This window comes from Salmo salar, chromosome ssa02 (assembly GCF_905237065.1).
Source record: "Salmo salar chromosome ssa02, Ssal_v3.1, whole genome shotgun sequence".
Classification (NCBI taxonomy): domain Eukaryota; kingdom Metazoa; phylum Chordata; class Actinopteri; order Salmoniformes; family Salmonidae; genus Salmo; species Salmo salar.
The window spans coordinates 16,293,049-16,319,242 of NC_059443.1; the positions used below are offsets into that span (position 1 = coordinate 16,293,049).

General features: G+C 46.9%; 2 protein-coding genes across 2 annotated transcripts; one reads left to right on the forward strand and one right to left on the reverse strand.

Moving 5' to 3' along the window:
- The first annotated feature begins 1,677 nt into the window (after positions 1-1,677).
- On the forward strand, positions 1,678-10,934 carry LOC123728047 (oxidative stress-induced growth inhibitor 2). The gene is made up of 6 exons (XM_045698559.1): positions 1,678-2,004; positions 6,078-6,172; positions 6,337-6,473; positions 6,582-6,773; positions 6,994-7,088; positions 7,262-10,934. Exons 2-6 carry the CDS (start codon positions 6,106-6,108, stop codon positions 8,460-8,462), a joined length of 1,692 nt encoding a protein of 563 aa, XP_045554515.1. The 5' UTR covers positions 1,678-2,004; positions 6,078-6,105; the 3' UTR covers positions 8,463-10,934.
- nbn (nibrin) lies at positions 10,926-25,814 on the reverse strand. The gene is made up of 16 exons (XM_045712839.1): positions 25,636-25,814; positions 25,082-25,203; positions 24,544-24,671; positions 24,297-24,456; positions 24,055-24,158; positions 23,715-23,832; positions 15,482-15,681; positions 15,134-15,234; positions 14,870-15,008; positions 14,577-14,785; positions 14,273-14,450; positions 13,887-14,166; positions 13,011-13,117; positions 12,811-12,925; positions 12,533-12,582; positions 10,926-11,289 (listed from the first exon to the last, which is right to left on the reverse strand). The coding sequence occupies exons 1-16, from the start codon at positions 25,664-25,666 to the stop codon at positions 11,259-11,261; spliced, it is 2,073 nt and encodes a 690-aa protein (XP_045568795.1). The 5' UTR covers positions 25,667-25,814; the 3' UTR covers positions 10,926-11,258.
- Between the last annotated feature and the right edge of the window lie 380 nt (positions 25,815-26,194).

The following is a 26,194-nucleotide window of genomic DNA, read 5'->3' on the forward strand; positions in this document are numbered from 1 at the left end:
TTTATATTTTTGTTCAGTATAATTTTTTTGAACAATTTTGTTCCGTTTGATTTTCAAGCTAATGTGTTACAAACAACAACAAAAATATAAACGCAACATGTAAAGTGTTGGTCCCCTTGCTCAAGAGCTGAAATAAAAGATCTCATTCATTTTCCATGCGCACAAAAAGCTTATTTCTCTCAAATTGAGCACAAATTTGTTTACATTTCTCCTTTGCCAAGATAATCCATCCACCTTACAGGTGTGGCATATCAAGAAGCTGATTAAACAGCATTACACAGGTACACCTTGTGCTGGGGACAATAAAAGGCCACTAAAATATGCAGTTTTGTCACACATCACAATGCCACAGATGTGTCAAGTTTTGAGGGAGCGTGCAATTGGCATGCTAACTGCAGGAATGGTTTCTCTACCATAAGCCACCTCCAATGTCATTTTAGAGAATTTAGCAGCATGTTCAATCGGCCTCACAACTGCAGACCATGAGTAACCACGCCAGCCCAGGACCTCCACAACAAGTTTCCTCTCTTGCGGGATCGTCTGAGACCAGTCACCCTTTTGTGGGGAAAAACTCATTCTGATTGGCTGGGCCTGGCTCCCCAGTGGGTGGGCCTGGCTCCCCAGTGGGTGGGCCTATGCCCCCCCCCGGCTGCGCCCCTGCCCAGTCATGTGAAATCCAAAGATTAGGGGCCTAATTGATTTATTTCAATTTTGACAGATTTTCTTATATGAACTGTAACTCAGTCAAATGATTGTATGTTGCATTTATACTTTTGTTCAGTATAGATTTTATTGGGTCTATTGGTATGTCAAAGAAACATTTTGTGTTCTTGGGGACCAATGGGGCCTAGATGATTGTGACAAATTTCACAAGTTTGGCTTCTCACCATCTGACGAACACGTTGGAAGGGGTAGCATTGATATAGTTTGTCATGATGGTTGATGTGGATGGTGGTCGGGGAGGCCAGCCCCGGTCATGGATTGGGGTTGGTAGCTGTCCTCCAGGCTGGGTCAGCCTCCATTCATGAACAAGTGGTTGTGCTGAGCCTGTTGGCATGGCCAGCCTCCAGCCGTAGGCCATGGTTGTGCTGGCACCTCCCGGTTGTGAACAGAGGTTGAGCTGGCTGCTGCCATTGTGCAAGAAGCCTGAGGAGTCAAGGTTGTGCTGAGCCTGCTGCGGCGCTAACCCCTGAGCGTAGCCGGTCATGGACCAGGGTTGAGCTGGCCCGCCTTAGGGCAGGGTGCATATAGGATGAGCAGAATCAAGAAACAGCATGCACTTGCCGTACAGACTGTTTGTAAGACAGATGTACAAAGGCGTGAAGGATGCCGTTTATATACTATGAGGGTGGTTGATTATTGAGATTGAGGCTGACTTGTAGCTAATGAAGATTGGACGTAGGTGAGCAAATTAGCGTGGTCTATGACCATTTAAGGAGTTCCTTGCTAGTAGCCCGCGGGTTCCAATTAATTTTACCTTTATTTAACTAGGCAAATCAGTTAAGAACAAATTCTTATTTTCAATTACAGCCTAGGAACAGTGGGTTAACTGCATTGTTCAGGGGCAGAACGACAGATTGTTACCTTGTCAGCTTGGGGATTCGATATTGCAACCTTTCGGTTACTAGTCCCAACGCTCTAACCACTATTCTACCTGCCGCCCCAAGATGGGTGTCTGGGCCCATATATGGATTTCCTGCCGCGTTCCAATATGGACGTTAACTACAATATAGCGTCATCAAATTGGTCAATTTTGGTTTCCTCGTCGGGTTCTTGAACCAGAAGAAGCCGCGCGATGGTCTGAGCGCGCGCTCTTTGCCGAGACTACGAATCTGCCCTACCGGTGCAGCGCGACTGAACGAGAGTGAGTGAGGGAGGTGGTATGTGTGTCATCTCATGAGCTCGATAGAGCCTCCCACCGGCGACTGCATATATACAGCGAGAGCGGCGGCCGTTGGCCGTACAGAGGAGCGATTGGGAGATATAGAGATACATCGTACCGAGGTAAGTAGCCTACAGAGCTGCCGCCTCAGAGCTGAGGGATGGTGTTGCTGCTTTCTCTTGGAGGGATGCGGAGAGCTAGAGGATGCCCGGGAGTGTCTGACCTAAATTATAGGAGGTACCCTACAAGGATGATGAAATTGTCGCTATTCGCATGTGCGCCCGCGTACGATGGAATCACTCTCAAGATCACGGAGGGGAGAGACTGAGTAGCATACCCTATAGCAGCCTAATATAGGATGCTGTATAGATTGTGTAACGGGTCAAAATCGCAGTGCCTTTCAAACTAGACAAGTCCTGTGATGGGCGGTAATTGTGCAATCCACAAGCCTATTTGTAGAGAATGTAACATTGATTACAGTAACAATCATACATTTTTGTCTCAGAAATATGACAAATTTGCTAAATTCTTATTGTGGTATAGGCATAGTTAGCCAAATGGAGGGGTTGAATTAAGCCCTGTTTATACCTGGTGCACACTTTGTCCTCATTCTGATTGTGCCCACATTTGTAGACAGGTATAGACGATTAACAGCCACATTGTGATCCGATCTTCCTGACCACCTTCGGAGGTAGTCAGGCACACAAGCCAAACCATTTAAATCATCAATATACCTGCCTCTAAACTCATTGTCAGGTAGCAGCACCATTGATTTATGTAATCAGTAAATGTCTTTAAATACATATTATTATTATCTGTCTGGCCAGATTATCTGTCAAATAACAGCTAATCTGGCTACAATGCGACACAGTGGATGGATAAGAGACACATTCTAATACAATCTGTAAACAAAACAAACCATAATCAGATAGTGATTGGATCATATTGATCAGATCCCCAAACTCACGTTAGTGCATGGTGTAAACGAGGCTTTAGAGTACAAGAACATAAAACACAATTACAGCTGAAACAGATAAAATACCTATTAGGCCTATTTATTTCAAACATTCCAGCTCAGAATGCCAGCCTTATGCAGCTGGCTTTATATCAGCACTTTTACATGCAGGGATTACTAAAGCTGGGCATCTCCACGGTAACGGAATGATGCTTTGACTCAGATTTTTCACTTTAAAATGTATGCCAAACAAAAACTATTGATTTCAAAGTTTAACAAATCATAGAACTCTATGCAAATAGACTACTTTGAACAATTTACACAGCAAACCTAACAAAAACACATTTACTGGAAGAACTGTGCAGATGCTGAGAGAGAATAGCCGAAGGTAATGATAGACTATTGAATATCACACCATTGATATTCCGACACAGTACAAAGTTCGTGGCACCTGTACAAATTTTGCTCTTGTTATTTTTAGCAGCGAATAAAAGTCATGAAAATATGTAAAGTTTTTCTTCCTGTTTAACATTTTATTCTTTATTCTTGTTTAAACTTAAAAGGTACAGACTTTGTACCTTTTAACCGTGCAGATACTGAGTGAGTTTTGCCCTGAGAGTAACACAATTGTTTATTTGATGTAACAAGTGTCCCCTGGCTTGTTAAATTGGTAGGGAATTGACCCCAACCCTGGCACTGCCACCTAACCCATTCAACCCTGGCACTGCCACCTAACCCATTCAACTCTGGCACTGCCACCTAACCCATTCAACCCTGGCACTGCCACCTAACCCATTCAACCCTGGCACTGCCACCTAACCCATTCAACCCTGGCACTGCCACCTAACCCATTCAACCCTGGCACTGAACCTAACCCATTCAACCCTGGCACTGAACCTAACCCATTCAACCCTGGCACTGCCACCTAACCCATTCAACCCTGGCACTGCCACCTAACCCATTCAACCCTGGCACTGCCACCTAACCCATTCAACCCTGGCACTGCCACCTAACCCATTCAACCCTGGCACTGAACCTAACCCATTCAAGCCACGGCATAACAAATCAATGTATTAATCAGTTTTTTAAATGTTTTATATATATATAGTGCTTTTAACAACAACAAAAAATGTCACAAAGTGCTTTACAGTAACCCAGGTAGAAGTTCTACAAGTTTTGAGTATATATCCATGTGAGTAAGCTGGCTGAATGTGGGTGACAGTGTTAAATTGGTCAGTGGTGTGGAAATGCCAGATTTAGCTTGCCAAACAGGGGGCACGGCTCTACATTACCCACTGCCTGCTCCCTCCATAACTTTCTCTGGTACTCCCGCCCAAACAGAGCACGGCCAGTGTATGGAATCCTGCCACTTTTACTGAAAAGGGTAACTCCCAACACCGCAGCACTGGGTGAAAAACAGCCTGCAGTGCTCTCTCACCCAGGGCTGGGCAGGGGAGTTGGAGGTGGAAAGGGGGAGATGCGGGAGGTGAGTGCGTGCTTGTCAGAGGGGAGGTGGGAGGGATGATGGATGCATGTCAGAGGGGAGGTGGGAGGGATGATGGATGCATGTCAGAGGGGAGGTGGGAGGGATGATGGATGCATGTCAGAGGGGGAGGGAGGGATGGTGGGTGCATGTCAGAAGGGGAGGGAGGGATGGTGGGTGCATGTCAGAGGGGAGGTGGGAGGGATGATGGATGCATGTCAGAGGGGAGGTGGGAGGGATGGTGGGTGCATGTCAGAGGGGGGAGGGAGGGAGGGATGTTGGGTGCATGTCAGAGGGGGAGGGAGGGATGGTGGGTGCATGTCAGAGGGGAGGTGGGAGGGATGGTGGGTGCATGTCAGAGGGGGAGGGAGGGATGGTGGGTGCATGTCAGAGGGGAGGTGCGAGGGATGGTGGGTGCATGTCAGAGGGGAGGTGGGAGGGATGGTGGGTGCATGTCAGAGGGGTGAGGGAGGGATGGTGGGTGCATGTCAGAGGGGAGGTGAGAGGGATGGTGGGGGGTGGGAAGGGATGGTGGGTGCATGTCAGAGGGGAGGTGAGAGGGATGGTGGGTGCATGTCAGGGGGGGGTGGGTGGGAAGGGATGGTGGGTGGGTGCATGTCAGAAGGGAGGTGGGAAGGGAGATAGGTGCATTTCAGAGGGAAGATGGGAGACTTGGTGGGTGTATGTCAGAAGGGAGGGGAGAGGGTGTGGATGACCTGTGGCAGGTGGTGGGAAGCAGGGGAACCGGGAGGAGGTGTGTGCATGAGGCAGGGTTAGAGGGGAGATGTTTGGGTGGGTGTGTACGGGGATGGGGGTAGGGAGGCGCTCCCCTCTTGTCTAGTCTGTCAGCGTGCCAGGTCTACATTCCCACTGCACCGCCAGTGAAAAGGGCTGTAAATATATAAACAGGCCTGGCAGGATTAGAGCCTGCTGGGAGTGATCAGGGGGGATTTCCACCCCGCCGGGCACACAATGGCACCGCCACATAACATAAACACGCATACACACACACACAATGGCACCATGGCACAACAGACCTGAGCCTCCATAGATTTGATGCATACTGTCTTTTGTTTGGGAAGAGGAGGTTCGTCTAGCCACGGGCTGTGTGTACGATGCAGGGGGTGTGGCGCGGCGGGGGGCAGGGGAGGGGTGGTGTGGGGTGGGAGGGAGGGAGGGGTGTTGTGGTCCTGATATGTGTGTGTGTGTGTATATGAGGGGGGGTCATGACTGTGTGTATGTGTACAGAGAGAGAGACAGACAGAGAAAGAAACAGAGAGAGAGAGACGGACACAATAGCAGGATGAATAGAGTTGTTTTATTCCATGTGTGTGTGCTGGAGAGTCAGCTGAGCGCCGATAGAGACAGACCGAGGGATGGGATCTACGCTCACATAAAACAACAACCGTCGACGGCCGATCCAGTCCGGTTTGAACCTGTCACACCAGACTGAGAAGCAGACTCACAGACCACAACCCTCTCTCTCAGCTAAAAGGCTCTAACTCTAACACACTCTAACAGACAACAGCTCTACTGTTGGCCAAGCAGACATTCTTCTCTGTATGATATGGCAGTCCCACACTCACTCTACTGTACCTGACTCACTTAACCGGTGAGAGAATGAAAGACTGTCTGCAACCACCAACCATCTTCACTTTGTTTACGAGTATCCATCCATCCTGTCACCATGGTGACCCATTTTCTTTCTCTCTCTCTCTCTCTCTCTCTCTCTCTCTCTCTCTCTTTCTCTCTCTCAGTGTGCCGGCTCTGGCCCTGGCTACAGCCATGCCTCTTCTGGAAGAGACCACTGTGCCTCGAGAGCATCCCCCCACACTGCCTGTGGTCATCATAGGTATGTTTAGCCCTAACCTCTGACCGCTAACATCTAACCCTAACCTTTAACTCTGCCCCGAGACGCTAGCACCCCTTCGCCATCCCACCTCGCCCGCCGTCATCATTCACAGGTAACCTCTGACATTGCAAACATTTGATTCTCTCCTCTGTATGTCTCTGTAGGTAACGGGCCATCAGGTATCTGCCTGTCCTACCTGCTGAGTGGCTACAAGCCCTACCTGGACCCTTCAGCTGTTCACCCAAACCCTGTTCTGTACAGGAAGTTACAGGAGACCAGACACCTGCCCATCACTGAACAGGTGAACATCAAAGCATTGCATTACACACACATACAGCACACACACACAGATCACAGTTGACAAACACATAATCATTGAAACATGATAAAGTCTGGTCTCTCTATGCAGGATCTGGAGTATCTGAGTGAAGGTCTGGAGGGGCGGTCAGGAAACCCTGTAGCGGTGCTGTTTGACACCCTGCTGCACCCCAATGCTGATTTTGGCTACGAGTTTCCCCCTGTGCTACAGTGGAGACGAGACAAGCAGCAGCACCTCCCTCACCTGGTGCTGGGCAGGGCTACGCCTGGAGGGGCCTGGCACGTGAGTTATTCCTACACAGTTTATACCCTCCTTTCCCCGTTCATTTATCCCTACACCTCACCCATGGTGCTGGGCAGAGCTATGCCTGGGAAACCTGGAAAGACTTCACCCCTAAACATCAACCCCCAAATCTCCTCATCCCTATGTTCCAATACTAAACCTAAACTCCGTTCTTAAAATCCTCACCTCCAATCCTCTTTCTTTTCTCTCTCTCTTCTAGGTGATGGAGGGCTCCATGCTGACCATCAGTCTGGGCATCTGGATGGAACTGCCAGGGATCAACTACCGAGACCTGAGTAACAATGGCAAATGCAGGTACTGACAATGGCAAATGCAGAGAGGGAAGGATGGAGAGAGATAGATAGAGGCTGCAATGAAGTTAAATAGATTCAAAACAATGAGACAGCTTAAATCTCCTTAATACTTTAACAGAGTTTACTAAAGGATCTTTTGTTTGACAACGAGTGCTCTTCTCCCCCCCCCCCCAGGGGCGTGACCAATGACCGGGCCACTCCAGAGGAGATCTCGTCTTACTACCGTAACTACGTCAAGCTGATGGGCCTGAAGCAGAACTTTGTTGACAACACCTACGTGACCTCTGTGCAGAAACTTTTCCGTGGACACGAGGGGGAGGGTCTAGAGAATGGTCATGGAGTGTTGGGGGAGGGGGGAAAGGGGGTGTACGAGGGGGGAAAGGGGGTGTACGAGGGGAGGGAGGGTGAGGGTGTAGACGAAGGGGGAGCTGGGGGCCTGTGGGAGGTGAGGGGGTACCAGCGGGTGCAGGGCGACACCCACGTTCCTTTCTGCCTGTTTTCAGAGAATGTAGTTCTGGCCACGGGCGCGTCTGATTCGCCAGCTCAGCTGGGTGTGGAGGGGGAGGAGCTTCCCTTCGTGTTCCACAGCATCTCTGCCCTGGGATTGGCTGTGAGCCGGAAGAAGCTTGGGCCAAACTCTGATCCGGTGCTGATCGTGGGGGCGGGGTTAAGCGCGGCGGATGCGGTTTTGTGCGCTTGTAACAACAACATTTCCGTGCTGCATGTGTTCCGCAAACACGTAGACGACCCAGGCCTCATCTTTAAACAGCTACCCAAGACCCTCTACCCAGAATACCACAAGGTCTACCACATGATGCACTCCCAGACCCATGCAACACCAAACATGGCTGCCACCTCCACTACCAATGGCCTTCCCAGCATGGCCGCCTCAGTCTGCTCCAAGATGTGCTCCAAGCCCCAACCCACCACAACTAACATGGCCGCCAGTGGTGGTCCCGTTCTGTTCCCTGACTACACCAGCTTCCCAGAGCACTGCGTGGTGTCCTTCCAGCCAGACATGAAGTGTGTCCTACAGGGGAGCAACTCCCTCAAGGCCTTTAAGATCTCCATGGCTCTGGTGTTGATCGGCACCCACCCCAACCTGTTCTTCCTCAAGGGCCAGGGCCAGTACCTGGGACTGGACCCCACCAAACCCATCTCCTGCAAGCAGAACCCTGTGGATGTGCACCCCTACACCTTCGAATGCACCAAGGACCCAGGACTGTTCGCCATGGGCCCGCTGGTGGGAGACAACTTTGTTCGCTTCTTAAAGGGCGGTGCTCTAGGCATTGCCTCCTGCCTGCTCAAGAGACTGAAGAAGAAAGGCAAGCTGATCGCAGAAGGGGGAGGAGTAGGAGGAGGGGAGTTTATCTAGGTGAAGTGTGGATGGAGAGGAACGAGGTGGTGAATGAGTTGGGAGAGAGGAGGAAGAAGCATCTTTATTTAAGCGAAGGGAGGAAGGAGGTGGAGAAGGAGAGGAGAGGAAGGAGGAAGAGGAGGGGGTTCATCTTAGTAAAAATAGCTACTATTACTAATGGAGTTCTGAGTTAAAAGGGCAAAGCCAAACAGTAAGTTTTTTTATATTTTATTGTTTGCAGTGGACATACCTATTTGAACGCTGAAGCTTTCTTACCACTTCTGAGAGAACTGAAAACAATGGAAGTGGAGGCAGGCTAGAGTTACAGTACATGACCAGGTTCAGCCCACCACCTATTACGGCTCCACTGTTCTGGTTTCTGTTGGGACGCTGTCACAGGGTTTAATGTCCTCTATCCAGAAATCCAATCTGCAGTGTGACAATGTTTTTTTAAGTAATATTTGTGACATTTTGTAATGTCTTGAGTTTTTGTTGTTTGCTCACCTTGTCTTTCATGCAAGTGCATTTTCTGATTTCTCATCTACTTTAAACACTTGTTCTAGTATTTCTCTGATGGCTTTCACCATGCAATGGACTGTGAACCACTACAACTCCCCTTTAAAGCTTCAAGAAAATGGAACTTTGTAGAGATTGGCCCATATAGTGTTTCTGCCATCATCTCAATTCTGAGTTTCTCATCAGTACCAAGCTACAGACCCCAGCAGTATCTGGCAGACCAGGATGTAATGGGAACGTTGAAGTAACGGATGAATAACAGATTAATCAAAAACCCCATCACCATCCAAATCAGACTAAGTAGAATTAACTCACTATGGTTGGAGCGCTCCTCTTAAAGCTTTTCCTATGCAAACCCTTCCACTCACACACCTGACCTGAATGTATTCTGGATCAGATAACTCATTGCTAACTTACTGTACATGTCAGCCTGATTTCAACCAATGGGGCATAAGAGTTCTCTATTGATGTTAGACCATAACAAAATGCCAAATACTGTTTTTTAGACGCACTGAAGTCATGCAGATGCGCGTGACGCTGGGCTGCAGTAAGAAAGCCGTCGCCATCTGCGTCCATTCAACATAGGAGAAATATCGTAAATCTCGGCTAACAAAATAACTTTTGGGGGGTCTCATACGCTTACCGTGATGTTTTGATTCTAGCTGGAACAGTCGCTAAGATTATATTTGGTTGTGATCTTTGAAAAATAACTATTTTGGATGCAGCAGTTGTTAGCTAGAATGCTAATGCTCATTGACATAGGCTGTAGCAAAAGCTAACCAAATAGCCATTTTACTGGTTGAAGTTTAAGTGTTTTTCAAGTATAATGCAGTTGATTTGGGATAACACAAACATATTAAGCAGGACATTCATACAAGCCATACAATCCAATTATAACCCAAAAGTAGTGTGAAATGCACTCATAAGTAACATCTAAATATAGGCTTTTTTACTGCCACCAATTTGCAGCAATGTTAAAACACAGAAAGGGGTCTATAAAATACAACTAGTCGACGACTCCTGATAAGTGTACATTGGATAAACGCAAACTGTAGGTGCATTCATTGACGTCCACCAGTCTGAATACAAAACTGCTAGTCCATTGTATTTATCAGGAGTTGACTATCGCCTATTGAAGTCATAATGACTATGTTAAATGCATATTTTCTGGTTGCCATTATGGAGTAAATATTATGCCTGTTGCTCTGATTCCAGGTCCGTATAGTATTCTCTGTGACATTTCTCATACCATGTCACTTTCACACAGCCATCATACGCCTCATGTGTCTGTTGTGCCAAATACCTGTTACTGTATGTAAAGCTGTGAGGACTGAGGGGAGCGTTTCATTCATTTATTGAATCAGTCAGTCGCCTTTAGAATGTGTGTATCCATATGCAGTTTATTTCCGCATGCAGTCATCCTCACGACTGAAGCTGCTTGCAGAAAAGAAAAAACGAAACAAATTGTGGAATTGGGATAAAATATAGATTGTTGACAAGATCAGCAAACTGAAAATGTATGGACAGTTCCTGGTCAATATGCTGTATTCCAAACTAACAAGCCCTTAGGCACTACATCCAGATCGGAAAAGATGAATCAGTGGATAGGTGTAATTGTAAGGTGGTGGTAGTCACTCAACCTTGCCCCCAGATAGGCCATCAGCTTATGGCTAATTACACCTACATGTCCAATCTACACAGTAGGTGCCTTGATGAGAAGGGTTAACTAGGGGTTGATTAATAATAAAAGGAAACAGCAGGTTCCCCAACCCCTGGGGTCTAACCAGGGTTTTCTACTACTGTCTTACAACATATATCCCACGGTCTTCTCCTGTTCACAACAGACAGACAAGCTGCTTTGTGCATGGTAGAGTTGGACTCCTCTCTTGTACAACTCAAATGAGTTTTTAATATGTTTTGTATACTGTATTTTTTATTATGGACAAATAAAAATCTTGAAATGAATAAAAGTAACACCTATTTATTTGTTTACATTGCTCGCCATCAGTGACTAAATCAAGGTATATAATTAGCGTACAGTACATAGAAAGTTAGACATCACTGACAAAAACAGTTTAAACATTTGTCATTGACAGGCCCCTCTGGTCATTTTGAGTACAATGATCAAGAGTTCACTCAAAGATCCATTCATGAACATTATTAGTGGAGCAGAGATGGCAGTTCTATCAAACTGAGAATTCTAGAAGCGCAAAACATTCCCTGGGGTGTTGACATCCCTTCCTGTGTCTTAAGATGAACATTTGTCTGCAGGGCTTCACATGTTGCAGCCAGGTGCTCTCATCTTTTCTTGGTGGGTTTGGGGTTGTACCTACACACACACACACACACACACACACGTTAAATCAGGGCAGGGCCATCCAGACATCCCACCTAAACACTCAGGCTTTTAACATTCCTGCTCGATCAATCCTGGATGCATTTTGGACAAATATTAAAAATAGCCCAAATTAAGCCAGCGCTGTAAACCTCTGGCCGTGTTTGAAGAACCCAAACCAAACATCCTCCCAATAAACTAAGTCTGGGAGACGGGTTCGGGCCAGACCCAAAAACATAAAACTGCGGCTTGTTTTCTTAGTAGCCGGCGCTGTCCTCTGGCCATGCATGACTGAGTGGGCATCATGACTCAATGATCAAACAGCACAGTCTCGCTCCAGGCAGGCACGCACAGCCTTTTCTGCTTAGCCAGGGAAAATGCAGCAGCCTTAGCGTGTGCATACATCACCAGCATAACCCAGACAACCAGGTGTGACGCAGGAATCACTGGGCGCTGATTGGTCAGTGGCAACAAGCCAAAACCGTCCCAAACGAAGATCCACCCACTCACATCAGGAATGTTTCTCTCTGTTCTGTGGGTCTTGGTCTAAACGGTCCCTTTCAGATTACTATTTGACAGGCGATTCCAAAAATGGTGTTGACGTGTATTGTATGTATGCAGGGGACCAGCTAATTTCTCCTTGAGGGAGAATACAGCTCTATTGAATGTGAATCATAGTTTAGCTGGAATCAAAACCTGAGATCAGCCATGCTGGTTGGATTACAGCTACAACCAAGGCTATGTTTCTGGGCGGTTAATGTTGTCTTGTGTTTCTGAATTGGGGTTAAGGGAATGAATAGATGAGTGTGGAGTAGTGAAGAGCTTAGCAGACAGCCTCTAGTCCCAGTCATCCTGTGTGCAGGAAGCTGTGTGTGCGTCAGCCTGTAGGGCACTGTTGTCTTGTGTCTGGTAGTGACGTCCTTGAACATGGAGCAATGCCCCCTGGGAATGCGATGTTTGTGTAAGCTGGGTGCTCCAACCCTTCTGCTCCACTGCAGACGGAGTGGTTGACTTTTTCTACCTTGGGGGCTGGAGGGTTCAACATAATCAACATCACTCCACATTCATCCATTCATTCCCAGCCTGGCTCCAAACCTCTTCCAAACCATAGCCTGGGCCACAGCTTGGTTTACATTGTACTGTAGACTGTGGTGCCCTCCACCTGAAATAATGTGACCCAAATTGTTTTGGGTTGATTGTTTTGGTGTTTGCAGCCTGACAAGCCTTGTCCTCGTACCTGAAAAGGTCATCTCCCAAAGTCTCCTCTTTCTTGTTCTGACGCTCATCCTGAAACACAGACACAGGGCTTTGACTCGCACACACAAACCTCCATCTCCTCTCTACCCAGCCGCAGCCCCCTCCATCTCTACCCAGCCCCAGCCCCTCCATCCCCTGTTACTACCATTTCATGGTAAATACCATGTACTTCTCTTCTAGGAGTGTTTGTGTGTCTCAGGGATTGCTAAACAGACAGTAAGTATTGTAGTAAACAGCAGCTGAAGTAGGACTGTGTACCTCTGCTGCGTCTCTCAGCCACTCCTCCAGCTCAGAGTTCTTGCCTCGGTTGTGGGCCAACAGGTCTGACCCTCCGATGATGTTGGGCAAACCCTGGGCACCGGGAACTGGGTACCTGAAACACACACACAGAAACAGAGACACTAAGCTAACAGAGTCCCATGACCCTGTGTTGTGATGAGGTGCATTCTGGGGTCTACCTTGCAGAAGCGTTTAAAGTCTTTCCTGTTGACATTGCCGTGCGTCTCCATGGGGCGTGGTTTAGGTCTTGCCGGTGTTGCCACGGTGAGGGATTTGAACTCCACCACTATAAGTCTGCTGGGGAGATTCTCACCCCCTAAACCCTACATCACAACACAGACCAGTTACTGACAGACCTAACTCTTCCCCACTGGCCCCTACTCCAGACAGGACTTACTGGCATCAGTCTCTGGCTCTTCCAGATGACCAGGGGTCACACCATTAACTGGTTTTGCCTGGGGGGGGGCGACAGAAGATGGAGGATAGTTCATAATAATAGTCACCTCATAGAAACCAGGGCTGGGGAAGGCAGTCCATTCAGGAAGTAAACTGAAATTACAATTCAGTGATTTTAAAAATGGCAGATATTTTCAATGAAACTGAGAAGTAGAAGCTATCAATTTTTACATTTGAAATTAAAGTCACTTCCTGAATCAAGTGGCTTCAATTGGAATTGACCCCAGCCCTGATAGAAACACATGATAACAAACACACAATGACAGCTCCTCTCACCTCAATAAAAGACACCTCTTCGCCTTTGACCTCAGCTACAGGCTCCGCTCGCTGTCGTCTGCTGGCTGACTCCAAGCCTAACCTATGATTGGCTGCGATTGGTTCCACTGGATAAACCCGCTGTTTCTTATTGGCAGAGGTAAGTTCCACTGTTTCTAGGAGCCGTTTATTGGTTGAGCTCTTGTCTGTCAGTTGAGACCTCTGGCCTTGATTGGTTGAACTCTGTTCCGTCAGCTTCAACCGCTGGCCTTGACTGACTGACATGGGCTCATCCGATTCGTCCATGTCCTCAGACATGATGGACTCCAGTTCATCCATCTCTATCTCTGAAGCCCCACCCCCTTTAGTCTCCACCTCCATCTCCTTCCTCTTCCTGGATTGTAGCCCCTGCTGGGCAGGGTTTGAGAACCCCTCTGACAGAGCCTCAGTCTGACCTGGAAACAGATGTGCACCTGAGCTGTGTTGGCCCTGGGACCTGTGTGTGGGGGGTTGGAGGTCTCTGAGTGCTGTGGTACTGTCCTCTTCATCTTCTCCTTGTCTTCTTCCCTCCTGGAGAGCTTGGCCTCTGATGGGACAGTAGGGGACTCCTCGCCTTCCCGAGGTCTGAGAGAGAGAAAACATTGGTGTCTGTATATAATATCACCATTAACTCAAGATTGATAAGCCACTGTGTGGAATTGTATGGATATCTCCAGAGAGCTGCACTTGCCTTTTCTTGCCGACAGGCTGGAAGAAATTAGTGAGAGCAGACTGTTTCTGGGGGGAACCTTTCTGCGAGACCTGTTGTTTCTGGGAGGAGCGCTTCTGTGGGGACATCGTCTGCACTCCTCCGTTGGTCCGAGGGGCTGTGGCCAGGAATCTGGTGATAGCATCACCTTTCCCTCCACCTAATATCATGATAATACAATGTCATTTAGCAGACCCGTGTTTTCAGTTTATATGGCCCACACCAGAACTTTCCTACTGTAACTGACACCCACCCACTCTGCCTAAGTCATTAGAAACTATTCTACCTGGATGTTGTAGCTCTCCCTTTTTTCTGTCCGAGCCGCCACCACCAGCGCTGTCTGAGGCACTGAATGACGACATCATAGTCTCTGCCACTGTGCAGGTCCCGGCCAGCTCTCGGCCTGAGGGTTTGGGTCGGTTAAGATGAGAGGTGGTCCGGCTCTGGTTCCTCTCAGGGGTCTCTCCAACTGCGCTCACCCCAGCCACATCAACCCTACTCGGGGATAAGACAACACAGATCAGCCTGATGCACTCAAATAGAACTGTGAGTTTGGAGCTCAGGTTGTGTGTGTCTTACCCACTGATGCCCTGTGACGGCTCTGTGTTTACAGCATAGGCTGTGATGTTCTGAGACGCCGCTGGCATTACCGTCTCATCCACTGGTGCATTCTGGGATAGCGTGGCGCCAGGGATGGTGGGTTTCATCCTCATGGATTCTGACCAGGGGAAAAACACATTAACGATACAAGTGTTGACTCCACTATATAAGTCCATATCATTATAAAATCAGGAACTCCAAATAAACTGAGACTATGATTCACCGTATGAGAGCCCCACCCACCTGAGTCAGCCATCTGATTGGAGGGATTGCAGTACTTGTCACAGCTGACATAGATGGCAGCCAATCCGATCTCAGACTCTGTGATGAATCGAAGACCTTTCCTGGAGAGCGTGAGCGATGGTAAATATAGACTGCTGACACAATCAGTCTCATGTCAGAGCTGCAGAGAAGAAGCGTAACACCATAACCATGAATTGACATAGGAAAAGCCTCAAGTCTCAAAAGCTTTGGGAATGTCTCAATTGTTAGTGTAGTTCAACCCCCCCCCCAAAAAAAATAATCTCCCTTTTTTAGGTATGGAACACACTCAAACTGCACTCTGTCTTTATGATACTGCAATGTGTGTACCTCTGTAGAATCCTCCCCACAGAGTCTGCCCACTTCTTAGTGTTCTTAGTGGTGGGGGGCAGTAGTGCTTGGGAGTTCCCCGTTGTCATGCCGATCACACAGCTCAATGGAGATTCAAGGAGTGACACAGGGACAGACCCCTCCTCCAAGAGCTGGCTCCTCCCACCTCCACAACTCACTGCCAAACTCAGACGCTTTTGCTGGGGAGAAGTGAGTGAGAGAGATGTATTATTATTATTATTATTGTGATTATTATTCTAAAAAGTAGCGGTACGGGTAGTAGAGGTGACAGTAACGATAGTAGTTTAATGATGGTAGGGATAGTGGTGGTGGTAGTAGTAATGATGATGGTAGTTGTGATGTAATGGTGATGACAGTTATAAGTTAGTTATAGTAGGTAGTCGGTAGAGATATTAGAGGTAGAAGTGCTACTAGTGGTCATGGTGGTAGTAGTAGGGATAGTTGTAGTATTAGTGTTAATAATAGTGGTGGTGGCATTCATTTTAGTAGTAATTATGGTAGCGTGTTCATTTTGGCCTCCTGAGTGGCGCAGCGTTCTAAGGCACAGCATCTCAGTGCAAGAGGCATGACTACAGTCCCTGGTTCGAATCCAGGCTGTATCACATCTGGCCTGATTGGGAGTCCCATAGGGCGGCGCAAAATTGTCCCAGCATTGTCTGGGTTTGGCCGTCATTGTAAATAAGAATTTGCTCTTAAATGACTTGCCTCGTTAAATAAAAATCCTTTTTTTCATGTTTGAACTTTTATTGTCCTTAATATTCATTATATTTTTTGATTTCCACTATTGACTTACCATTTTATTGATGTTATTTCTATTATTTATTTGTATTATTTACTACCATTTTATATTATTCTTCATAATTTTATTATAATATACATCAAGTATACCAAACACTAGGAACACCTTCCTAATATTGAGTTTCACCCCTGTCAGGACATGGACTCTACAAGGTGTCCAAAGCGTTCGACAGGGATGCTGGCCCATGTTGACTCCAATGCTTCCCACAGTTGTGTCAAGTTGGCTAGATTTCCTTTGGGTGGTAGACCATTCTTGATACTAAGGAAATTGTTGAGCATGAAAAACCTAGCAGCGCCTCAGTTCTTGACACACTCAAACCGGTGCACCTGGCACTGACTACCATACCCCGTTCAAAGGCACTTATCTTTTGTCTTGCTCAAGCACACTCTGAATGGCACACATACAAAATCCATGTCTCAATTATCTCAAGGCTTAAAAATCCTTCTTTAACCTGTCTCCTCCCCTTCATCTACACTGATTGAAGTGGAATCATAGCTTTCAACTGGATTCAGAGAGACAGAGACACAGAGAGAGACACAGAGAGAGACAAAGACAGAGAGGGAGGGGGAGAGAGACAAAGCGGGAGGGAGAGAGAGAGCGGGAGGGAGAGAGAGAGCGGGAGGGAGAGAGAGAGCGGGAGGGAGAGAGAGCGGGAGGGAGAGAGAGAGCGGGAGGGAGAGAGAGAGCGGGAGGGAGAGAGAGAGCGGGAGGGAGAGAGAGAGCGGGAGGGAGAGAGAGAGCGGGAGGGAGAGAGAGCGGGAGGGAGAGAGAGAGCGGGAGGGAGAGAGAGCGGGAGGGAGAGAGAGAGCGGGAGGGAGAGAGAGAGCGGGAGGGAGAGAGAGCGGGAGGGAGAGAGAGCGGGAGAGGGAGCGACAGAACGGGAGAGCGACAGAACGGGAGGGGGAGAGCGACAGAACGGGAGGGGGAGAGCGACAGAAAGAAAGAAAAAGGGAGAGTGCGAGACAGAAAAAGAGACAGAAAAAGAGAGACAGTATTGAGAGATAAAATAAACACAAAGATTTTAACAACCATTTCCCCGAATACATAACTGAGTGACCACACATAACCAACCACCTAACATCATTACCTGGTCTCCTAGCTGATGAGAAGAGGAGGCAATAAACAGGCCATAAAGCCTAATGGAAGCCCTTGATTTATTCAGACTCTCACATTGGGGAGCCATGTGAGGTGAACACTGTTCTGTAATGTTGGATTGTATAACGGCTATGCATAGAGAGAGAGAAAGCGGCAGGCCAGTACCTGTTTGGAGTGAGAGAGGCAGGCCAGTACCTGTTTGGAGTGAGAGAGGCAGGCCAGTACCTGTTTGGAGTGAGAGAGGCAGGCCAGTACCTGTTTGGAGTGTGAAAGGCAGGCCAGTACCTGTTTGGAGTGAGAGAGGCAGGCCAGTACCTGTTTGGAGTGAGAGAGGCAGGCCAGTACCTGTTTGGAGTGTGAAAGGCAGGCCAGTACCTGTTTGGAGTGAGAGAGGCAGGCCAGTACCTGTTTGGAGTGTGAAAGGCAGGCCAGTACCTGTTTGGAGTCAGAGAGAGAGAGAGCGCGCGAGAGAGTGAGACAGGCCAGTACCTGTTTGAAGTGAGCGAGAGAGAGAGGCTTGAGTTTGAGTTGATTTTATTTTTACAGGGACAGTGCACATTAATCAACCTTTCAGTAAAAGTGACGGTTTTAGCCAGCCGGCTAATTTTCAACCGCAGTCCCTGGGCAGGTTATTAAAAACAATTACAATACAGACAATCACTGAGCAGTGAGCACACGCAGAGCAACATAGGACAAGCAAGACATAGCACAAAAAGCAACAAGACAAAATCCATAAAAGCAAGTGTTTCCACACCTCACAAGCTAAAGCCAACAGACAACATGGAAAGTGGCAATACACAGCTAGGGATTATGTTCACAAATCTGATTGACCTTTAGCCATGTCTTCATGTTTGTGAAAGTGTGATCAGTTGGTGCAGTTGTGTGCGTCTGATGGCAGTGTATTCCAGACATGGGAAGCCCTCACAGAGAAAGCAGATTGACTAAAGGTGCTTTTCCTTAAGGGAACTATACAGTCACCTTTCATGGCAGACCTTGTGGATCTGCTGCCATATGTTTGGGTTTTCTGTGTAACAAAAGTACTGAGTGGAGGGGGAGCCAGGCCATTTAGGATATTGAATACAAGACATGCATCGGTGTATTGCACAAGATTTTCCCAACTCAGGAGCTCATGCTTTCTGAGGATGTAACAGTGATGATGGCTATTGGGCTTCCTATCAAGCACTTTGAGAGCCTGTTTGTAGACAGACTGAATAGGTTTTAATGTTGTACAGCAAGTTTGGGCCCAACTAGTCAAGCAGTATGTTAAGTGGGGGAGTATCATAGATTTAAAGTACAGTTTTGCTACCTCTGTAGTCAAACAATTTCGTATAAATCGGAAATTAGCTAGGTTGAATTTGGTTATTTGAATCACCTTTTTCACCTGCTTTTTAAAAGAGAGGTTGGAATGATGCCACACTGACACACTGAGTTCAAGGTATGATTTCATCCATCTCAAAGCGTCGGGGGAAAAGTTGAACTTGGACAATTTTGTGATGAGAACCTCATGGTTAACAGTATCAAAAGCCTTCCTTAGGTCCAGAATCACAGCCCCAACAATGCCCCCTTTGTCCATCTTGGACTTCACATTTTCCAGAAGAAAGCAGTTGGCCGTTTTTGTGGAGTGTTTTTCTCTGAAGCCAAACTGCATGGAGTGTAATGTGAAGGGGCTGTTGTTGAGGTGGGCAATCAGTTGTTCTGCTACACACTTTTCAACAACCTTTGACACGACAGGTCAAAAGGTTGTGGGCCTGTAGTTACTCACGTCAGCAGGGTCACCCGATTTAAAGATGGCCGTTATTATGGCCGACTTCCATAACCTTGGAAACACCCCGACCAATAGATGTGTTGATGACCTTAGTAATGGGGCCAATGAGTGACTCTTTGTAGTTTTTAAGAAAGGTAGAGTCCAGCCCAAACACATCTTTGACTTTAGAGTTCTTTAGCGAGCTAATCACCTTGTTCCCCTCTGACTCAGAAACCTCCCTTATGACGAAGACAGGTTGAGTGTCATTCACTAACACTGAGCCCAAGAAACCCAGTGGAGGGGTTCTGTGTCAGTACCCTGACAGAGTCAATAAAGTAGGAATTGAAGGCTATTGCTATTTTGACTGCATCCTGTGTTAGATTGTTATTCACCATGATTTCTAGCCTTTTTACAGTGTTACTATGGTCTTTCCCTGTTAACTTTTTTCGATTCTCCCAGATCAATTTAGAATTTCCCTTTGCTTCACTAGTTATGTTAATAAAAAAAGTTTGCCTTGGCCCGTCTGATTTCTTTCATCACCTTATTTCTCAACATGGTAAACCTACGTCTGTCATGCTCTAATTTGGACTTCAGGGCTGTTTTTAGAGCATAACTTCGTTCTTTCATCAATTTCCAGATTTCTCCATTTAGCCAAGGAAGAATGCTTTTTTGGCCAGGTTTGGGTTTGATTTTCATTAGGAAACCATTTATTGTAGTCTGGATTGTGGATAGAAAAACCTGACTATCAGCTTCCACATCTGTATAGGACAAGAGATCATTCCAGTTAATTCCCTTAATTGCATTTTGAAAATAATTTAATTCACTCGTAGGTATTCTTAGTTGATCCGGCGTTCTAACAGTAGAGGGGTTAAACCTGCTCTTAGAAAGCTTTCTGGCTATAAGTGTCAAATTATGATCAGATAGCCCAGTATCCATACTGAATGATTTAGTCTCTGGTTTATTACTGAACACCAAATCAATCTGTGTTTTAGAGCAACAAGTCACCCTGGTTGGCCCTTTAACTAGCTGTGTAAGGTCAAAGATATTAGTGATCCATTTGAGGGTTTTCCTACATGACTGGTCTTCATAATTAAAAAAATGTATGAAATGAAATGTATGCATTCACTACTGTAAGTCGCTCTGGATAAGTAATCTGCTAAATGACTAAAATGTAAATGTAAAATCCCCCCATTAAGATGACCTCTTTCCCAAAATCACATTCCCTAAGCATGTTATTAAACTGTTTAAAAAAAAAAAAAAATGGTGGAAGGTGGTCTATACATTCCAATATGGTTAAAAGACATGTTCTTTAATGTAAATCACCAGACCCCCTCCTCTTCCTTCAATCCTGTCTCTCCTGAAAACATTGTAGCCAGGCACAATCAAAGCAGCATATGGAGAATTTTTATGGAGCCATGTCTCTGAAAGGCAAGGTAGTCAAGGTTGGAGTCTGTGAAAAGATGTTGAATTTGATCACTTTTTTGAATGACACTACAAATGTTCAAGTGCCCCCCTAGTAGTCCCTTGGGCTTAGCTCGTGGGTCCCAGATGACTTGAGAGTGATTGACACGTTGAAAAAAGTAACATTTTCATGTTTTTTCTGACGGCTGGGTTTAGGCCGTTTTGTTTAGTTTTGATTAGGGGCAGTTCGGTAGTGCAATTAACTATCCCTCCCGCCTGCACTGGATGCGGGGAACTAATTAAAACAGCTTGCGTACCAGAAGCAGAGTCAGGGATCACATATTGCGACTTGGATATGTTTGAAGAGTCAAATTCCATCTTGGAGCCGGGTGAGTCGAGAGAAACCATGGGACCATAGCACTCACCCACTTCCGCAGCGGCGACGATCAGTGGACGAGGCCATCCACTGCTTTCCACTCCGGTGAGTATTGCCGGCTCGATGATGTTAGGCCCAGGACTCAGTTGCACATCCCCGAAGAGCAGGAGGGTAGTGAACATGTAGTTTAACAGTTTCCGATAAATGTTGGACTTGTGTTTGTTACGCCTAAGCGGTTCAGTAGAATAGGGAGCGAGGTAGACTTGGCCATTATTCAGAACATTATGGTATGCTGTGAGCTGTCCACTCCCGTGGAACAGTGAACCAATGTGTTTGGTGTTGATATTCTCAAGCAGTAGATTGATTGTGTCATCCCAGCAAGGACACACTGAAATTTCAGTAGAGCAGCTACATAACTAACAATCATGGCAATGTACTGGAGATAAAACACAGAATTGAGCTTTAAATCTTTGCACGAGTTACTTAGCTGTGGTCAGCGTACACCTGATGTTTTAGATAAAATAACAGCATCTGTAGGAGAAGCGGCCCCTGCCGCACCACCCTCCCTTCCGTCTGCCATTGTTTGTTTGGGGCCAAAACAAAACAGGCCAGTAGCTGTTTTTTTTACAGGCTCCTAACCAACTGTGCTATTTTTTTTGTTGCATTGTTTGTAACTCATTTTGTACATAATGTTGCTGCTACCATCTCTTATGACCGAAAAGATCTTCTGGACATCAGAACAGCGATTACTCACCTCGAACTGGATGAAGATTTTTTCTTTAATGAGTCTGACGCTAAGAATAAACTGCTTTGTCAAGACAAGGCCCAAATCCCTGTCATCAGCGTGAAGAAAAGACGGAGGAAAAGGGAGGGCTGCGGGGTGCCCTATAAGAATGTCGACGAGGAGGTAAACCACCACTACCCTCCGTATTATTGGCCAACGTGAAATCATTGGAAAACAAACTGGACAATCTACGATTAACACCATCCTACCAACGGGACATTAAAAACTGTAATATCCTTAACAGCTTCTAACCCCAAGCCATAAGACGGCTGAACAATTCATCAAATGGCCACCTGGACTATTTACATTGACCCCCACCCCTTTGTTTTTACACTGCTGCTACTCGCTGTTTATTATCTATGCATAGTCACTTTACAAATTACTTCGACTAACCTGTACCTCTGCACATTGATTCGGTACCTCGTTATTGTTATGTAATTTTCTTCTGTTAATTTTTTCCCCCATAATTTTTTCTCTCACATTAGTTTGAGTAAATATTTCCTAACTCTATTTCTTGAACTGCATTGTTGGTTAAGAGCTTGTAAGTAAGCATTTCACAGTAAGGTCTACACCTGTTGTATTCAGCGCATGTGACTTTGAAATGTTGATTTGTTTGCAGTGTGAGCGAGAGAGGCAGGCTAGTACCTGTTTGCAGTGTGAGCGAGAGAGGCAGGCTAGTACCTGTTTGCAGTGTGAGCGAGAGAGGCAGGCTAGTACCTGTTTGCAGTGTGAGCGAGAGAGGCAGGCTAGTACCTGTTTGCAGTGTGAGCGAGAGAGGCAGGCCAGTACCTGTTTGCAGTGTGAGCGAGAGAGGCAGGCCAGTACCTGTTTGGTGTGTGAGCGAGAGAGGCAGGCTAGTACCTGTTTGGTGTGTGAGCGAGAGAGGCAGGCTAGTACCGGTTTGGTGTGTGAGCGAGAGAGGCAGGCCAGTACCTGTTTGGTGTGTGAGCGAGAGAGGCAGGCTAGTACCTGTTTGCAGTGTGAGCGAGAGAGGCAGGCCAGTACCTGTTTGGTGTGTGAGCGAGAGAGGCAGGCTAGTACCTGTTTGCAGTGTGAGCGAGAGAGGCAGGCCAGTACCTGTTTGGTGTGTGAGCGAGAGAGGCAGGCTAGTACCTGTTTGCAGTGTGAGCGAGAGAGGCAGGCCAGTACCTGTTTGCAGTGTGAGCGAGAGAGGCAGGCCAGTGCCTGTTTGCAGTGTGAGCGAGAGAGGCAGGCCAGTACCTGTTTGGTGTGTGAACGAGAGAGGCAGGCTAGTACCTTTTTGCAGTGTGAGCGAGAGAGGCATGCTAGTACCTGTTTGGTGTGTGAGCGAGAGAGGCAGGCCAGTACCTGTTTGGTGTGTGAACGAGAGAGGCAGGCTAGTACCTTTTTGCAGTGTGAGCGAGAGAGGCATGCTAGTACCTGTTTGGTGTGTGAGCGAGAGAGGCAGGCCAGTACCTGTTTGGTGTGTGAACGAGAGAGGCAGGCTAGTACCTTTTTGCAGTGTGAGCGAGAGAGGCATGCTAGTACCTGTTTGGTGTGTGAGCGAGAGAGGCAGGCCAGTACCTGTTTGGTGTGTGAACGAGAGAGGCAGGCCAGTACCTGTTTGCAGTGTGAGCGAGAGAGGCAGGCCAGTACCTGTTTGGTGTGTGAGCGAGAGAGGCAGGCCAGTACCTGTTTGGTGTGTGAGCGAGAGAGGCAGGCTAGTACCTGTTTGGTGTGTGAGCGAGAGAGGCAGGCCAGTGCCTGTTTGGTGTGTGAGCGAGAGAGGCAGGCTAGTACCTGTTTGCAGTGTGAGCGAGAGAGGCAGGCCAGTGCCTGTTTGGTGTGTGAGCGAGAGAGGCAGGCCAGTACCTGTTTGGTGTGTGAGCGAGAGAGGCAGGCCAGTGCCTGTTTGGTGTGTGAGCGAGAGAGGCAGGCTAGTACCTGTTTGCAGTGTGAGCGAGAGAGGCAGGCCAGTGCCTGTTTGGTGTGTGAGCGAGAGAGGCAGGCCAGTACCTGTTTGGTGTGTGAGCGAGAGAGGCAGGCCAGTGCCTGTTTGGCATTGAGGAAGAGGAAGGTCTTGCCAGTGAAAAGTTCTTTACGTTCTGGCCTCTCTGTCAGGTCCACCTCATCCTTATTCAGACTGGGCTCGTCTATTTCTGGGAAGAAACTATTAACACCCACAAACAGTCCTTCAATAACGTTGAAGGGATAGTGAGAGTTGGGCAATTAAAAAAAAAAACAATTTCAGAAATTTCAGAATAAGGCTGTAACATAACAAAATGTGGAAATGCACTGTAGGTATATAAAATGAGGCCTGGATGAAGTGGCAGCTATTATTGTGCGGTTTGTGGAGGTGAGCAGCAGCCTTGTGTGTGGTGTCTCTTAGTACCTCTCAGCTTTTGGAGGTGGTTGTTTCTGTTGCAGGGCTTTGGTGAGCTCAGTGAAAAACTCCTGCTTGACTATGGGCCGACAGCACAGCAACGCACAGATAGTCTGCATGGGGAGAGAGTACATTCTGTATGTACAGATGAACACACACACACACACACACACACACACACACACACACACACACACACACACACACACACACACACACACACACACACACATTTGTGGTCATGTGCTGACCTTGATGGTGACTTTAACAGTGGGCATGACCAGGTGAGTGCAGTCCTGTGTCCAGGTGTTGGTCAGCCGGCCACCCAGAAGCTGCAGGGTCTGAGACAGAGAGACCTTCCCTTCATTATCAACACAGGACGAGCACACAACCACAGTTACCTGTTGCACACTGGAGAGAGAGAGAGACATTTCAAAATATAGATTTCTAATTTGTTTCCATCAAAATTCTTATCATTGCGTAAATGTGGGTGCACACCTGAATTTGCTGTGAAAGACCCCAAATGTCACTCTGTCCCCTGCCGTCAGGCTGCGAGGGGTGTCTCCTGACAGACGCTCCTTGTTAACAAACGTGCCATACTTAGAACTGTCCTTCAGGGTCAGGGCCTGGCACACAACAACAGTCTGTTGGTTACATCTACTTTATGAAATACTCTTAACCAAACAATACAAGACGTGGATTTTGATATCCCTTGATATCCCTAAAAACAAGTGTCTCCTTATGTAACACATGCACTTTATGCAAAAAACCCAGCTCTGTCTACAAGACAAGATTCATGCTGGCTAGTAAGGATGGTGAACAGTGCAATAGCACCTTCTACTGCAAGGGAGAAATGACAGCATTTGATGGACTTGGGACAGAATGTAGGCCTGCTCACATTCAGCCTATATATTTTTCAGTGGAGTATTTAGGAGTTGTAGGGTAGTACTCTGGTTAAGCAGGTGTGTAGGGTTTGTGTGTGTGAGTAAAAATACAGTTATTACTAATAAAGAATATCCCCGTCTCCCTCTCTCACCTGATCTGTAGCAGTGAGGTGAGCATGAGCCCGGCTGATGGACTGGTCATTGGGCAGGATGACCTCACAGTTCTTACGCCCCACCACATACTCCTTACCTGGCAGGAGGTAGTGGGTGACACCTGGGACAGGATATGTCATGAGATGGAATAATGACAAAAGTCATGTTCTTATTCAAAACAACTGGAGGATGATTAAGGGCTTAATCATCATATGTTATGTGTTAGATATCATGTGTTAGAAGATTACGAACTGCAAGTTAGCTTGCTAGCCAGGTGTAACTTGGATGAATTGTGTCATGGGAATAATACTAGCTAGCTAATTAGATGGCTAGCTATGCAAACTATTTTTAATAGTTACTGTAACAGGTTTGATTCTCATCTTCTAAGCGCGTATTCTGATACTCCAAAATACACTGAGAAACATAGCTAATATCTAGAACGAGCTGTCAAATGTAGCTAGCTAATGTTGTTAGCTGGTGGGTTGGTCATCCGCTATGGCTAAGATAGCTAACGTTACTGTAGCTAACTAGAGCTGGGCAAAACAAAAGTTACCTCCGGATTCTAAAGGGTTCAGTGTCCACATGCTATAATACACTACGAGCTATGGAACAAACCCCGAACGTGTGCTCTTCTCTGTCAATAACTCGCTAGCTAGGTATATATCTACAAATAGCAAAATATCTAATGCGCCACGCGAGTCTGAGTTGCGTACAGTCAGCGCGAAAGTCCACATCAATTTCCTTTCAAAATAAGAGTCCCAACTGTGGGCATTGACATGATGCCGCTACTTATCAACTGAATCCAGTATAATTGTGTACTATGTCGTCCCCCATACAGTGATGCCTGCCAATGGTTCGTGAGAATATGTGGACAAAACAGAAAGGCCAATGCCTGACTGTGCTTTAAATGTGCTTTATGTAGTGACAATATCAGTGGGGTGTATTTATGAATGCCAAGGGAGGCCAGGCTTCCCCCAAAAATGTAAAGAAAATAACACAACTATTTATCTTTCTATCACACCGGAGAAAGCATCGAGCGAGCGAAACAATGTTTGAATGTTAAATGACGAGACAGAGGCATTAATGCGAGTAACCAGTCTTGTTCAGTATAT

What these genes read in the sequence shown, in the direction of transcription:
- nbn (XM_045712839.1), bottom strand. Translation starts at nt 25,666, where the DNA reads ATGTGGACACTGAACCCTTTAGAATCCGGAG. An exon ending in GTGGGGAGGATTCTACAGAG is followed by an intron (nt 15,235 to 15,481) that starts GTACACACATTG and finishes CACGCTCTCCAG; the next exon opens with GAAAGGTCTTCGATTCATCA. An exon ending in GGCTGAGAGACGCAGCAGAG is followed by an intron (nt 12,583 to 12,810) that starts GTACACAGTCCT and finishes TCTGTGTTTCAG; the next exon opens with GATGAGCGTCAGAACAAGAA.
- LOC123728047 (XM_045698559.1), top strand. Translation starts at nt 6,106, where the DNA reads ATGCCTCTTCTGGAAGAGACCACTGTGCCTCGAGAGCATCCCCCCACA. An exon ending in ACTGCCTGTGGTCATCATAG is followed by an intron (nt 6,173 to 6,336) that starts GTATGTTTAGCC and finishes ATGTCTCTGTAG; the next exon opens with GTAACGGGCCATCAGGTATC. An exon ending in AGTAACAATGGCAAATGCAG is followed by an intron (nt 7,089 to 7,261) that starts GTACTGACAATG and finishes CCCCCCCCCCAG; the next exon opens with GGGCGTGACCAATGACCGGG.